The sequence below is a fragment of the Suncus etruscus genome, chromosome 16 (assembly GCF_024139225.1).
Source record: "Suncus etruscus isolate mSunEtr1 chromosome 16, mSunEtr1.pri.cur, whole genome shotgun sequence".
Classification (NCBI taxonomy): Eukaryota; Metazoa; Chordata; class Mammalia; order Eulipotyphla; family Soricidae; genus Suncus; species Suncus etruscus.
The window spans coordinates 77,539,286-77,556,004 of NC_064863.1; the positions used below are offsets into that span (position 1 = coordinate 77,539,286).

Sequence of the window (16,719 nt, forward strand, 5' to 3'; positions counted from 1 at the left end):
CCCATTCTCCCCAAGTAGATCAAATCATTCCTGAAGGTTACATGCCACCTCACCATGTCCAAGTAGAGTTGATCTAGTAAGACTTCCTGGTCTTCAGAGCAAATGCCAGCTTGCTCAAATGCAAGCTTTTCCTCAAAGAGCCAGGAAGCTGACTGGACGTGCAGCCAAAGTTCAGTAAGTACCAGCTCAGGTAACAGGACTTTCCAAGGCCAGATAAAAGTGGACAGAAAACACTGCCTCATACTCACGAAGATTTGCCTCCACCGGTGGGTCCTAGAATAGCATTTAGGCCTGGTCTCATGATCCCACTGCGAAAACAGAAAAACAACCACTTACTAGTCCACTTGAAAACTAGTGGTCACCATTTAGAAGCCACATTTCATAGAGTCACTGAAATGAAACAAAACGTAAGGATAACTCAAGAGAAGAAACTGAAACCCCACTCCTCAGACTTATATTAGACAAAAATAGCTATGTTAATTAATCACTGAAAAGTAGACCAGTAAGAAAATTGGCCAGATGGGGTGGGGGGGCTCTAAATTCCTGCCACTGTACCTTAAACCACCGTGTTTGGAAAAGGACACACACCTTCAAGGTTCTTCTGTGAAGTAACTTGAGGAATGATGTGGCAGATCATACCTTTCACCTACTCCTCTAAGCACATAGTACAGAACAGGTCTTGAGTAGTATTTAATCATTATCTTCAAATCATTTCATTTGCCCCCAGGTCAATTCTACAGGATGGTGAATGGATTTCTAGTAGAGACTCTCCAGCTCAAATCCAGTCATATAAAAAAAAAAAAAAAAAAAGAACCAAACAAACGAAAAGAAAAACCATAGGTGAAGAATTTGGTAGTTGTCTAACAATAGAGAAAGGGGGGAAAAAAACAGGGGAAAATAAAAAACAGCACTAGGGTTTTTTGATTTGTCTGTATGGGTTGGGATGTTTTGGTGTTGTTTTTTTTTTTTTTTTGAAGGGGGAGGTATTCAGGAGTTATTCCTGGCTCTCCCCTCAGGAAGTATGCCTGGAATGCTTTGGAGAAACTATATGGAATGCCAAGGAATGAAGCTGATCAGACAGGGCAAGCACCCTATCCACAGTACTGTATCACTTTGGTCCCTGTTTTACTTTGAGTGTGCTTTCCTAGGAGTATGAAAAGGGAGGAGGGGAGGGGAAGGGAGGAGAGAGAGAGAGAGAGAGAGAGAGAGAGAGAGAGAGAGAGAGAGAGAGAGAGGGAGGGAGAAAGAGATAGGGAGAGAGAGAGAGAGAGAGAGAGAGAGAGAGAGAGAGAGAGGGAGGGAGAAAGAGAAAGGGAGAGAGAGAGAAAGAGAGAGAGAGGGAGGGAGAGAGAGAGGGAGGGAGAGAGAGAGAAAAAGAGAGAGAGGGAGGGAGAGAGAAAGAGAGAGAGGGAGGGAGAGAGAGAGAAAGAGAGAGAGAGGGAGAGAGAGAGAGAAAGAGAGAGAGAGGGAGGGAGAGAGAGAAAGAGAGAGAGAGAGGGAGGGAGAGAGAGAGAGGGAGAGAGAGAGGGAGGGAGAGAGAGAGAAAGAGAGAGAGAGAGAGAGAGAGCAAGCGCGAGAACGCAGTGGATAAAGTGTTTGCCTTGCACACAGCCAACCCCAGTTTGATGGTTGGCATTACATGGAGTTCCCTGAGCACAGAGCCAGGAGTGAGCTCTGAGAACTATTGGATGTGGCCCAGCCCCTATCACCCACCAAAGAGAGAGGAGATACTACCAAGAGTAAGTTTTGTTTTTTTTGTTTTGGTTTTTGGTTTTTGGTTTTTGGGCCACACCCAGCGGTGTCAGGGGTTACTCCTGGCTGTCTGCTCAGAAATAGCTCCTGGCAGGCACGGGGACCACATGGGACACCGGGATTCGAACCAACCACCTTTGGTCCTGGATCAGCTGCTTGCAAGGCAAACGCCACTGTGCTATCTCTCCGGGCCCAAGAGTAAGTTTTCAAGATGCATTAATCTATACTGCTTTTTATATCTTCTTCAGTCATAATTACTATTACCACATTTCTGTTTTGTTTTGTTTTTGGTTCTTGGTTTTTGGGTCACACCCGGCAGTGCTCAGGGTTTACTTCTGGCTCTATGCTCAGAAATCACTCCTGGCAGGCTCGGGAACCATATGGGATGCTGGGATTCGAACCACCGTCCTTCTGCATGCAAAGCAAACACACTACCTCCACGCTATCTCTCTGGCCCCAATTACCACATTTCTAACATGACCAAAAATGGCCTTGCTATTCTAAGGTTTCATCATTTGATAACCTTCCCAGCCTTTACTCCCTCACAATTTTTAGTTTTTAGTTATGTAGGGAGTGGGACAAGTCAAAAACAAAGCAGTTAGGTTTGATGAAATAATTTTTTCTAGTGATCATAACTTTAGGAATCCCAACTCTGGGGGCCAAAGCAATAGCACAGCAGCAGGGCATTTGCCTTGCACACATCCAATCCCAGACAGAGCCCAGTTCGATTCTCGCCATCCCATTGTCCCCCATGCCTTCCAGTAGCAATTTCTAAGCACAGAACGAGTAGTAATCCCTGAGCGCTTTTGGTGTGACGCAAAAACAAAAACAAAAACAAAAACAAAAAGGAATTCCAACTCTCTGATCCTTGAAAGATGCAAAAGTGATAAATGGGTCACAGATCCACGGTTCAGGGGCTGGAGCAGATAGTGAGTGCAGTGGGTAGTGAGTTTGCCTGGTACATGGCTGGTTCCATCTCCAGATTCCATCTCTAGTATCCCATGTAGTCTGTTAAGCCTACCTGGAATAATTCCTGAATGCAAAGCCAGGAAGGAGTAAACCCTGAACACCATTAGGTGTGTTCTTCCACCGCCCCCAATCTATACTGTGTATGTTCAAGACATTCTGTTCAGATCTAAGACAAAACTGAGACTAAAACAAGTCTAAGCCCTCACAGAACTGATCTTCCAGAGACTAAAATAACATGCTTTCAGATTTGAATGATCTTACAGCTTATAGTCACTAGCCTTTCCATGCAGCCAACCCAAGGTTTAACCCCAGGTATTCCATATGGTCCTTCTTTTTTTTTTTTTTTTTTTGGTTTTTGGGTCACACCCGGCAGTGTCAGGGGTTACTCCTGGCTGTCTGCTCAGAAATAGCTCCTGGCAGGCACGGGGGACCATATGGGACACCGGGATTCAAACCAACCACCTTAGGTCCTGGCTCAGCTGCTTGCAAGGCAAACACCGCTGTGCTCTCTCTCCAGGCCCCATATGGTCCTTCTTAAGTCCTGCCATGAGCGATACCAGGACAGAGAGCTACTTCCCCAATAAGCCCTGAATACTATGGGGTATGGCCCAAAATACAAAAAGAGAAAAAGAAAAAAAAAGAAAAACATGCTTTCTGCTTTTGAAAATGTTATCAAAATAAAAACAGCTCATGACTGCCCTTTAGGCAGTGGCTGTGGCACTTTCATACTACAGAGACCAAGTGGAGGGGATACTGCTCAGGGAGGTATATGGTCCATAACACCAGAAACATCTACAGCAGGCCTCTGACTTTTATTCTGGGGTGTGCAATTCCCTAGTTCCCCATTCTCCACCCTTCTAGTATCTTCCATTACATTGACCACCTTGGAGCATTTACATACAAGAAAACCTCACTTGCTGAACAAGAAAGAATGCCCATAGGAGCAGCATCTCATCAATTGACCAATTTCCAGCCTGCCACATTCACATTGGTCCTCACTTCATACTGATCACTTGAACTAAAGATAGGAAATTAGACAAAAAGTGTCTCTCTAGGGTGTTTCGTTTATTTTTGGTTTTAGGGTCACAATCAGTAGTGCTCAGGACTTACTTCTAGCAAGGCTCACGGAACCATATGTGGTGGTGGGGATCGAACCACAATCAGCCACAGGCAAGTGCCCTATCTACTGTATTATCACTCTGGACCTCCAGAATGTTTTATTTTATTAATTGGGAGGTGAGAGAGAGGGTTGGGTCCACATCCAGTAATGTTCAGGGCTTACTCCTGGCTCTACACTCAAAGGACATTAAGAAGATTGCATGATAAAACCTGAGTTGGTTGTGTGCAAGGCCATGTGTGCTGGTCCCCCTCTAAGACATTTTATTTTTTTATTTTTTTATTTTATTTTATTTTATTTTATTTTATTTTATTTTATTTTTTTGGTTTTTGGGCCACACCCGGCAGTGCTCAGGGGTGACTCCTGGCTGTCTGCTCAGAAATAGCTCCTGGCAGGCATGGGGGGGGACCATATGGGACACCGGGATTCGAACCAACCACCTTTGGTCCTGGATCGGATGCTTGCAAGGCAAACGCCGCTGTGCTATCTCTCCGGGCCCTCTAAGACATTTTAATGGACAATGACCCATCCTTTGGTCTTGTCTGTGGATAAGAGGCTGCTGCCATCCACACTGCTTTCAACACTGTCACAACCCCACCTATCTACACCTATCTACCTTTCTCTCTCCCTGACCTCCAGTTTCTCCTTCCCACCATAACTGTGTTGTGCTGAGCTGTGCACGAATGCTCCAACAGTTCCAGCCCTCAATAGGCTGGTTTCTCAGGACAGAGGAGTGACCAAAGCAACTGGTTACAATTGCTTGGCACCCAGGAGGTGCTCAATGTTCACTCAATCACAAAACCTCTGTATTCTCCTAAGTGACAAGCCAAAAGTTCCTAGTAACCAATGACAAGCTATTGCTACTTAAGTACTGAGCCATGTAAGGGGTCAAAACCAAAGACAGGAAGCAAAAGGTGTCAACATGACACCACATCTCTGGGAAGCCATGCAGCAGCACTGGGGATCAAACCCGCCAGCACTGCAGCCACCTCATCAATACTGCCTGGATGAAATGTGGCAGAAAGTACCCCATATGCTCTCTCATCCCCACCAGGAGAAATCCTTGAGTACAGAGTCAGGAATAAGCCCTAATGATGGGGAAGAATAAACCCTAAAGACCACCAGGTGTGGCCCTAAAACAAAACAATATGTCATGCTGGAGACAGTACAGCATACAATAAGACATGATTATCCTTTGTACAACTGATATGGGTTCAATGTCTGGCACCATCTAGAGTCCCCCCAAGTACCACTAGGAAGGATCTTTGTCACAGAATCAAAAATAATCCCTGAGTGCTGCAAGGTGTGGCAAAAAAAAAAAGTCAAAAAGTAGGGCAAAGTTCATTCATGGAAAGAAGTTCATTCAATCTGTTAGAAAGAAAACTTAATTATATTTCCAGCTTGTCATTACATGTGAAAACAGTAGAGTGGCACTGGGAAGATGGGAAGATAGCACTCAACAGGTTGTAAACAAACCTTTTATGCAAGAGCCTCTGATTTGATCCACCCACAAATGCATGGTTCCTATGCACCAGGAGAGTAGCACCCAAGCTCTGTTGGTGTGGCCCCAAAACCAAACCCAACAAACTAACATATAGTACATCAACTTTTCTACTACTCATTCCCAACCTTTCTAGTGTGTTGGTAATGGAGTTATATCTCTGACAGAGAACCCCCAAGTCATTGTTACTTATACACGGGAGATAGTACAATGTCCTAGTGAAAAACAAAAATGAAGACTCTTCATAGCTTCCGGGGAGTATAACTATCTCAAATGGTGGTAAACACAAAGTAAGAGGAAGAGAAATCTTCTCATAAACTACTGAACTGATAATAAGAGAGCAGAGAGAAAGATTTTCTCACAAGCAGTGGAGCTCAAGTTTTCCTCCTGACTGCACTCAGGAATTATTCCTGACAGGAATCAGGGTACCATATGGGATGCTAGGGATAAAACCCATGTCAGCCTCACGCAAAGCAAACTATATTACTATTCTAGTTCCAAAAAAAGAAAAATCTTCAAAACTACACCTAAAACAAGACATCATACTCATGGATGCCTAAACTACAAATATAAGGCAACAAGAAAACCAGCTCTACACTGTCCGTTTAAATCTAAAATTTGAGTCTTTGCAAACCAGAAGCCAGAAGAACTCATCTAACACTGAAATGTAACACCACTGAGTCCTACATACATTTACAGGGCACTGAGTGGATGACACTTGGTACACATTAAGTTACTAATTTACTAGCTGTAAAATATGAACAAGATAAACAAATGCAGGCAGTGGGTACATTTAAAAATCTTTCTTTCGGGTTTTTGGACCACCACGACAGTGGTAGGGCTTACTCGGGCTCAACATTAGGGGTTATCACTGGCAGTGCTCAGGGAACAATATGGGAAACCATATGGAGATCAAACCCAGGTCAGCCTCATGCAAGGCAAGCACTCTCCTTGATGTACTATCTCTCCAGCCCCAAGGGGACATATTTTAAATCTTATGAAGCCTGCCTATATTCAGATCAGTGGTTATCTTCCAAAATCTTAGGAGACTAACATATTGACCATTATACTTCACTAAAGAACTTGTCAATGTTTCAGAAAGGTCAGTGGTCCCTTCTAGTCTATCTATGAAGCCAAAGGTAAGAGCTTTGTACCTGCCCTTTCTCTCCCTACCCTGGCTCAGAAACTTCAGTTTCAATTAGTCATAGTGCCTTGGCTTGGACTTCAGAAGATCGGACATTGACCATTCATCCTGAACCTTGGATACCATCTATGGAAACAACCACCGGTTTTCTACAACATCACCAGGAATTGAACTTCTACTAAGGAAGGCCCTTCTGCTGCCCTGGCATTGACTTACTCCAGAGAGGGTTCATATGACAGCTTGACGACTTGGTAACAGCAACAACCTGCTTTCAGGGCAGTGTTCTCTGCATTGTCACCTTATGGTGAGATGAAACCAGAAGACACTCCATGTCACCCTGACTTTGACATTGGATCTGTACAGAAACCAGGATCTCTCACTACAGAAATCTGACAGCAACAACTGTGATTGTGAAGAGTTTTTACTGGAACCACAGAGAAAGAATTTGGGGTTGGACACCTAGTATAACTGGAGCCTGGAGTTGGTCTTATGCCAGGATACTAGTTCATGGGGTAAGGTCTCCCTGTTTTTAGGCCAAAGGTTTTACCTTTCTATTTTCCCCATATTTTGCTATGCCTATGCAAACAACAACTGCCACACACATACACACCTTTTTTAATTGTATTTTTCATCTCTTATCTTTAAAAAAAAAAAGAGCTTATTAAACCTATGATTGTATTAATGACTTTATTGGAGATATGATAATTTTTACAATTATGCTTGTTACTGAACTTATTCTCTCTTTTTTCTTCTCTTTCATCTTATTTTTTAGTTATTCTTTCTATTTTCTTTCTATTTTTTCAATAACTTTGCTTTCCCTTATCTTGAAACAAATTTATTACAATAAGTTATGACAACTAAGTAATGCATTTTATTTAAATAAAAAAATTAAAAAAAAAAAGAAGAAACTTCAGTCTCAGAGCCATGAAAACAAGAGGGAATAGTAGACAGAGAAGATTCTACACAAAGGAAGTCTACCAAACTCATAGCAATGGCCCATCTCAGCATCCTCATGGCCCAGATTTCACAATTTATTAGCCACCCACATGGCATAAATGTTCAGGCCTACTGCTCATTTTCTTAGCCCACATGCAGCAGTTAGCTATAAGTAAAGTCCTCAGCAATGCATCCAAAAATGGAAAATAAGTGACTGAATATAGATTTATAGCTATACATATACATAACATAATACACATAGCTGCTCCTCCTCCAGCCTTAATAGAGCCAGACATGCTGTCTGTTCTGCCTAAGAGACATTTCCTCCCTATGAAGCAAACCAAAGCCAAACAAATAGGCCAGGGCCATAACAACAGTACAGCAGGTAGTGCCTTTACCTTGCACATGGCCACCCCAGGTTCAATAACCTCATCCCATGATTCCGAGCCTGATAGGGGTGATCCTAAGTACAGAACTGGAGTAACCCCTGAGTACAAAAACTAAATGAGCTAAACCATCTGAGCAAGACTAGGTTAACTCTCCATAGGGGAAGACTCCAACTCAATTCCCTAAAAATCAGAAAAATAGTTGCATATACAATAGTAATCGATGATTAAAAAAATAATAGAAGTACCTGGAAAACCCAGATTTTCTCATTATTCATGTCCCTCTCATTCTACACAATGTATGAAGAAACTAAAAACCCCATCTTTGTATTGATATGGATCTAAAATATAGCTAAATGAATTGGTTTGTCTCCTATATTCGCTTAGAAATTTGGACTTCATTCACATTGTTAATATAAGATATAGGGGCCGGAGTGATAGTACAGCTAGTAGGACATTTGCCTTGCACATGGCAGATCTGGTTCAATTCCTGCCATCCCATATGGTCCCCTGAGCCTACCAGAAATGAGTTCTGAGCAGAGAGACCAAGAGTAACCACTGAGCGCCACCGGCTGTGACCCCCCCCACCCCCAAAATAAAATTGACAATATAAGATATAGTTGCCTTGTATTTCAATGGTTGGTCTGTAAGATGGAGGGAAACTTTATTACAAATGACAATAACTACAAAAACTACCATCGAGGGGCTGGCATGAAATACAGCAGGTATTTGCCTTGCCTGTGGATGACTCTAGTTCGATCCCCAACACCACATATAGTCTCCCAAGCACTGCCAGTAGTGGTTCCTGAGTGCAGAGACAGGATTAAGCCCTGAAAACTGCCAGGTGTGACTCAAAAGCCAAAAAAGAAAAAGTGAAACTACCATAGAAATGAAACACTAAAAACAATCTGGAGCCAGAGTGATAGAATAGTGAGTTGACCCTGATTTGATATCTGGCATCCCATCTGGTCCTCCGAGCACTGCCAGGAGTGCAGAGTGAGGAGTACCCTCTGAGAATAGCCTGGTTTGGCTCCAAAACAAAAAGCAATTAAAAAATAAATAAATGAAGTCTAAAGTTGGAGCGATAGTACAGTGCGTAGGGTACTTGTCTTACAAATAGCTGACCCAGCGGACTGAGAGATAGCATGAAGGTAAGGCGTTTGCCTTGCATGCAGAAGGACAGTGGTTCGAATCCCAGCATCCCATATGGTCCCCCTAGCCTGCCAGGAGCGATTTCTGAGTGTAGAGCCAGGAGTAACCACTGAGCACTGCCAGGTGTGACCCAAAAATACAAAAAAAAAAGGTAGCTGGCCCAGTTAAATACCTAGCACCCAATACAGTCCCCCTGAACCCTACCAGAAAAAAGCAGAAAACTGTCAATATGACCCAGTAAAACAAATTAAAAAATTAATAAAACATTCAAGCCTATTTGATACCCAAAGTCCTTTCCCTATCACTTCAAACTTCTGTCTTTTGACCTTCAAGCACATACAAGGACCTAAAAAGGTGGCTAGTTTCAACCACACAACAGGAGCAGCTCAGCTCAGCTCTAAACAAGAAAGGAGAGATTTGAACTATAAAGATCACGGTTTTATCTCCATGAAAGAGTATTGTATATGGGACGGAGCGGTAACACAGAGGTAGGACATTTGCCTTGCATGTAGCTGACCCAGGACGGACCTCGATTCGATCCCTGGCATCCCATCTGGTCCCCCAAGCCAGGAGCAATTTCTGAGCACATAGCCAGGAGTAACCCCTGAGCATCACCGGGTGTGGCCCAAAACCAAAAAAAAAAAAAAAGTATCATTTAGCTAGTCAGATGAAAACAGCACTGAACACAGAGAAAAATCTAAATGACACATGAATTGATTTCTCAAACAAAAATGTTTATGGTCCAATCACATTAAATATCCTTTAAATCAGCAGTCTTCAAACACTACCTGTAGACCAACCCTGTCTGCAGAACACGGTGTATGACCAGCAGCAAGAACCAAAGTAGCAGCCAGATGTCAATCCCTTTGTGCCTATAGACCACTTCAATCTGGTGCTTTAAAATATATACATAAGGGCTGGAGCATGCTTGGATATGGAGTATGTGGCATATATTCAGCTTTGCATGAAAGAAACCCAGTTTCAATTCCAGCACCACATGGTCCCCTGTGTAATACTGGTAGTTGATCCGTGAGCATAGAGTTAGAAGTAGTGCCTGAGCACCACCAGATGTGGCGTCAAAAATAAATGAAACACAAATTTAGGGCCAGAGCAATAGTATAGCTGGTAGGGTGCTTGCTTTGCACATGGCTAAACCATGTAAGATACCCATAATCACGTATGATCTCCCAAGCCCACCAGGAGTGATCCTTGAGTAGAGTTAGGAGTAACCTTGAACACCAGACAAACCAAACAACCTGCTCTCCAAAAATTACAAACATATATACTTAACATGATCTAATCTTAACCCTCCTGGTTCAGTCAAAAGAAACAAAAGCACGTGTTTGTGTGTACAGACAAGCACAAATAAATTGTCAGCACAGTTTTAAATGCAATGGACAAAATCTGCACAATTTATCTTACATTAAAAACTATGTGGAAAAGTTCAGAATGGGGCCAAAGAAGTAGGAGAGTTGGGGAAGGTACTTGCCTTGCACACAGTCAACACAGGTTCAAGCCCAAACATTGTATGGTTTCCTGAGTACCTGTAAAGGCAACCCCCAAGCACAGGGGTAGGTGTGGCCCATAGCAACCCCACTGAAAAATAGATAGTAGTTAAATTGGGGGAAATCAATAAGAAAGGATAATTTAAAGTGACATTTCAGAAAATGTCAGCTGCAACTACTTTGAATAACAGGCAATTTTATTTATGATAGATGAAACTTCAAATTATTTTTGTAAACTTAGTAATATAAAAACTGTAGTTTAGGGGTTGTAGCAATAGCCCAGTGGTAAGGCGTTTTGCCTTGCAAGTGGTCAACACAAGAGGGACCCCAGTTCGAATCCCGGCACCCCATCCCTTATGGTCCCCCAAGCCTGCCAGGAGTGACTTCTAAGCACAGAGCCAGGAGTAACCCCTGAGCACCGCTGAGTGTGACCAAAAAATCAAAACTAAACAAAACAAAAAACCCAAAAACCTGTAGTTTAGGAACCAGAACTATAGCAGAGCAGGTAAGGTGTTTTGCTTTACACACAGCTGACACAGATTTGATCTCCAGTATCCCATATGGTTTCCCAAGCCTGTCAGGAGAGATCTGAGCATAGTGTCAGGAGCAACCCCTACTAAACCCTGTCTGTGGCTCAAAATAAAAATAAACAAACAAAACTTAACCAGCCTACATTGAACCTAGAACAAGAATCACTATAATTGGGGCCGGAGAGATAGCATGAAGGTAAGGCATTTGCCTTTCATGCAGAAGATCATTGGTTCAAATCCTGGAGTCCCATATGGTGCCCAGTGCCTGCCAGGGGCTATTTCTGAGCAAATAGCTGGTGTGGCCCCCCCAAAATAAAAGGATCTCTATAATTGACAAAGGTAAGGTATTTCAAAGCACAAACTTGAGTATTTATGTGAAAAGATGTTAAATTCCTAGTACCTAGGTTGGGGCTAGAGAGATGGCACAGCAGTAGTAGGGCATTTCCCTTGCATGAGGCTGACCCAGGACCAACAGTGGTTCGATTCGAGGCATCCCATATGGTCCCCCAGTCTGCCAGGGGTGATTTCTGAGCACAGAGACAGGAGTAAACCCTGAGTATCACCTGGCGTGGCCCAAAAACCAAAAAAAGTAAAAAATACCCAGGGTACTATGAAAATGCCCTGCATCCTGAACTGGGAAGGCCCTGGAAAAAGATAAAAATACTTCTCTCTGAACCAGTGATAATACAGTGAGTAGAAGGGCTTGCCCTTGCACATGGCTGACTCATATTCAATCCCTGTTAATCCATTTGGTCCCCAGAATTCTGCCACGAATGATCCCTGAACAAAGAGGAAGGAGAAAGCCCTGAGCACGGACAAATGTGGCCTCAAACCCAAAAACCTAAACCCCTAAAGAAGAGTTCTAAATTACTGAGATGCAATTTTGCCAAAACTAAAAGATATGTTTTGATTTTAGAAAATTCTTTTTTTCTAGTCCTTTAAAAAAATAAAAAAGAAAATTCTTTTTTTAGGGGCCAGAGAGATAGCACAGCGGTAGAGCATTTGCCTTGCATGCAGCCTATCTAGGACAGACAGTGGTTCAAATTCCGGCATCCCATATGGCAGGACCCCAGTGCCCGCCAAGAGCGATTTCTGAGCGCAGAGCCTGGAGTAAACCCTGAGCTTTGCCAAGTGTGACCCAAAACACCCAAAATATAAAAACAAAATTCATTTTTTTAATAATTCTGACATCAAAAATATCCTAGAAATAAACTGAAATTGAGTGATCCTTGAGCAGAGAAATAGGAGGAAGTCTGGAACAATGCCAGGTGTTACCCCAAAGCAAACACGAAACACATTTTAAAATTTAATATCCATACTTGACATTCTTCAGTATTTCTTTTTCAACTGTTTTTCGACCAAGTAGAAAACCACTCTTCACTTTCACCCGATAGTGGATGTTATGAAAACTCAAGACATCGCCTTCGGTAAACGTCTTGGTGCTGTTGTCGCTGGGCCTGGGGAGGCCATTGTTGTTTCTTTGGGACATTGAAATACACACTTGGTCACTTGTGGCGGACATCCTGGAAGCCGCTGCTGCCTTTCTGCAGAGGAAAAAACACTGTGAGCATCAATGTCAAACATCACCATACATTTCAAAGAGCCTGGGGAAAGCTGGGCCAGCGATGGTGAGGCCACAACTCATTCCCAGCACTAATTCCTCCCACAGCATGCCTGCATGTGTCCTGCAGCCGGCAGAGCCTTTCAGGCCCCTGGTGCAAGCCCTAGGCACCTTAGCCAAGAGCCCCACCCCTGGCACCAGGAAGGAATCTCACAGATGTGAAGGGATGCTTTTTTGTAAGCTTTAATTTCTTTTTTAAATCTTTCTAGGTCCATTTTGATACAGACTTACAGTTATAAAAGTGCAGGGAGATGGGGCTGGAGAGATAGCATGGAGGTAAGGTGTTTGCCTTTCATGCAGGAGGTCATTGGTTCGAATCTCAGCATCCCATATGGTCCCCTGTGCCTGCCAGGAGCAATTTCTGAGCCTGGAGCCAGGAATAACCCCTGAGCACTGCCAGGTGTGACCCAAAAACCACAAAAAAAAAAAAAAAAGTGCAGGGAGATAAGAACGTACCATGAAGGGGGGTGTGGTGGCGCAAGCGGTAGGGTGTTTGCCTTGCACGCAGCTGACCCAGGACAGACCTGGCTTCGATCCCTGGGGTCCCATATGGTCCCCCAAGCCAGGAGCAATTTCTGAGGGCATAGCCAGGAGTAATCCCTGAGCGTCACCAGGTGTGGCCCAAAAGGAAAAAAGAAAAAGAATGGACCATGGGTTCATTATGGTTCGTAAAGCTGTTGACGGGGCAGGGATGGGGCCTCAATGAAGAGCTTCATATGATCACTGGTACCACAAAAAGTAAGAGGAAGAAAAGCAGAAGAGTGAAAGTAGAAAGAGAAGAAGGAAGAAAGGGACATAGAGGAAGAGCAAAAAGAGAAGGTGTAGGAAAAGAGATGAAGAACAGGAAGAGGGAGGAGCGGGGGCAGGAGGAGGAAAAAGAAAGAAAAAGGAAGATGGTGAAGAAAATACTCTTTATATATTTGAAAAGTACTAAGAGCTTAAAAGTTGTCATTAAAAAAAGAGGCAATTTAATTTATCCTGGCAATTGTTTTATAAGACACACTAATATTAAATAATTATGACATATTCTTAAAAGGAATATATGTCAATTATGATAACACCTGCCCTAGTGGTCACGGGTTGATCTTGGTGGTACTTGAAGAAGCCTGTGGAGCAGAGAATTAAATCTGAGATTCTTAAAAGCTCCAGTCAGGGACCAGAGTGATAGCACAGCTGGCAGGATGTTTGCCTTACATGTGACTGACAGGAATTCAATCCCTGGCATCCCATATGGTCCCCTGAGCCTTTCCAGGAGGGGTTTCCGAGCAGAAAGCCAGAAGTAAATTTAACCTGAGATACAATGGGTGTGGCCCAACAACCAAACCAAACAAACAAATACAAAATCTCCAGTCATTTGAATAATTTCTCTGCCTAAGATCTAATGCATCAAAAATGGGATTTTGAGGGGCAAGAGAAATAATACAGCAGGTAGGGTGCTTGACTGCATATGCCTTTTATACAGCCAACCCAGATTTAATCTCTAGCACCACATATGATCCCTAGAAGGCCTCTACAGGTGATCCCCAAGCCAGGAGTAATATCTGAGCACCAACAGATGTGGCCCAAAAACAAACAAACAATAAAAGAAAAAAGAAAAAAAAGATGTTTATGGGCCACAATGGTAAAACAGGGAGACAGTCCTGTACAGAAATGACCCGGGTTTGATTATCCAAATCCTTAAGGGTCTTCACAAAAACTGTACTCTGAGCAAACCCAGAAATAAGTCCTCAGCGCAGCAAGGTGTACCTCCCAAAAAGTTTTTAAAGAAAACAAATTAGAATGGGGCTGGAGCAATAGCACGTAGGGCATTTGTCTTGCATGCTGCCAACCCAGGATGAACCCGGGTTCAATCACCAGAATTCCATATGGTCCCCCAAGCTTGCCAGGAGCAATTTCTGAGCATAAAGCCAGGAGTAACAACCCCTGAGAACCACCAGGTGTAGCCCCAAAACAAAAACAAACAAAAAATTAGAAGGTTTATCATCACCAAAAGTCTAGATTTTTTTTTGTCCAGTAGATGAATTTAATAGTTATTAGAAGTCAGATTAGCAAAAAAAAATAAAAAAAAATTTGGTGAGCAAGGTAACTGGCATGTAGAAACTATCCAGACAAAAATAAGGATGAACATTATTATGTAAAAGAATAACAACTCCACTCAGAAAACAAAAAAAATTAAAGTGGCTAAAAAGAAATGCTAATATGGTAAATGGCAGGTCCTGGGTTGCTTGTGTCAGGAGGGAGACCTATAGGAAAAGAGAAATAGCTGAAGAAGGAATACTAGATAGTTCCCAAAAGTAATATAAAGTTAGCAAGTTGCTGACCAGAAAAACTCAAAAAACACCACAGCAAGATAAATACGAGAAAACTACACCTGGTTATATTATGATAAAACTACCAAAAGAGGGACCAAAGAGATAGCACAGCGGTAGGGAGTTTGCCTTGCAAGCAGCCAACCCAGGACAGATGGCAGTTCAAAGCCAGGCATCCCATCTGATCCTCCACACCTGCCAGGAGCGACTTCTGAGAGAAGAGCCAGGAATAACCCTTGAGCACCTCCGGGTATGGCCTAAAAACCAAAAACCCAAAAAAAGCAAAAAACAAAACAAAAAAAAAAAAAAACTAGGGTAAATACCATGACTGTCCTTTGTTCTTACATCTGAGCTTTCTAGTTATTTAGAATCCTGGATCATCCACGTCAGACTAGGAGCTTTGTAATCACTTCTGTTCTCAGGGTTGGCCGGGATAATTTGCAACTAGAAGATCTCCTTTCAGATTGTCTGGGTCTACTGTCATCTTTGTTGTGGATTTGATTTGTTTGGTAATTGTGTTTTGATTTTTTTATTTTGTTTTAGATTTCAATCTGGGGAATTCAGTTATAACAGAATCCCCCTACTAGAACATATCCTAGCAGACCAGACCACATTAAACTATGAGCCCATGGGAGGAAAAACATATGTTCTACTGTAACACTGCTTATCTCAGATGACCCAGTGTTCAATCCCCAGCACTGCATAGTCCCCTGAACCCTGCTAAAAGTGGTCTTATCAACAAGCCAGGAAGAGAAATAGCCCCAATGATTCCTGAAGTACAAAAGCAAAACAAGGAAAACAGAAAACCAAAAAAAAAAAAAAAAAAAAGAGGCAACTGAGTAAGATGTAAGGCATCCTGCTGCTACCATTGTCTGAGACCTGTTTCTGGTGAGCTTCATAAAGGGAAATAGCATCAGACTGGATTTAGTTGCTGTTACTGACATCAAGAACTGGACTTCACAGCAAGTAAGGTATCTGTCCTGCATGCAGCTTTCAATTTCCAGCATTCCACATGGTCTCCAGGGCTTACCAGGAGTGATTTCTGAGCAGAGCCAGCCAGGAGTCAGGAATAATACCTGAGCACCACTAGTTGTGACTGAAAACGGGTGTAGAGAGAGGGGAGAGAAAGAGAGGGGATGGGGCCGGAGAGGTGGCGCTAGAGGCAAGGTGTCTGCTTTGCAAGCGCTAGCCAAGGAAGGACTGCAGTTCGATCCCCCGGCGTCCCATATGGTCCCTCCAAGCCAGGGGCAATTTCTGAGCGCTTAGCCAGGAGTAACCCCTGAGCATCAAATGGGTGTGGCCCAAAAAACCAAAAAAAAAAGAGAGAGAGAAAGAGAGGGGAGAGAAGAGAGTACAGAGAGGGGAAAAAGAGAGAGAGAGGAGGAGAAAGAGAGAAAGAGAGGAGAAAGAGGGTGAGAGAGATGAGAGTGAGAGTGAGAGTGAGAGAGAGAGAGAGAGAGAGAGAGAGAGAGAGAGAGAGAGAGAGAGAGAGAGAGAGAGAAAGAGAGAGTGAGAAGACTGGGCTTGATCTCAGAAAGACTGAAGAACTGTAGGGTTTATCCTACCCAAGTTCCTTCAGGCACTGGAATGTCTTAGAAATGGAGAAATTAGAGGCTGGAGAGATAGCATGGAGGTAGGGTGTTTGCCTTGCATGTAGAAGGCCGGTGGTTTGAATCCCAGCATCCCATATCCCATATGGTCCCCTGAGCCCACCAGGAGCGATTTCTGAGCCTAGAGCCAGGAGGAACCCCTGAGCACTGCCGGGTGTGATCCAAAAAAACAAAACAAAACAAACAA

The 16,719-nt window shown here is 43.2% G+C and overlaps 1 protein-coding gene across 1 annotated transcript in view; it reads right to left on the minus strand.

The window, feature by feature from the left end:
- Positions 1–12,534, minus strand: part of ABCG2 (ATP binding cassette subfamily G member 2 (Junior blood group)) — a 53,009-nt gene extending 40,475 nt beyond the window's left edge. The window contains exons 1-2 of the mRNA XM_049789760.1: positions 12,312–12,534; positions 249–308 (exon numbers count right to left, since the gene is read on the minus strand). Of these exons, the coding sequence (XP_049645717.1) occupies positions 249–308; positions 12,312–12,514 (263 nt within the window). The 5' untranslated portion in view covers positions 12,515–12,534. The remainder of the gene's footprint in view (positions 1–248; positions 309–12,311) is intronic.
- Positions 12,535–16,719: the final 4,185 nt, after the last annotated feature.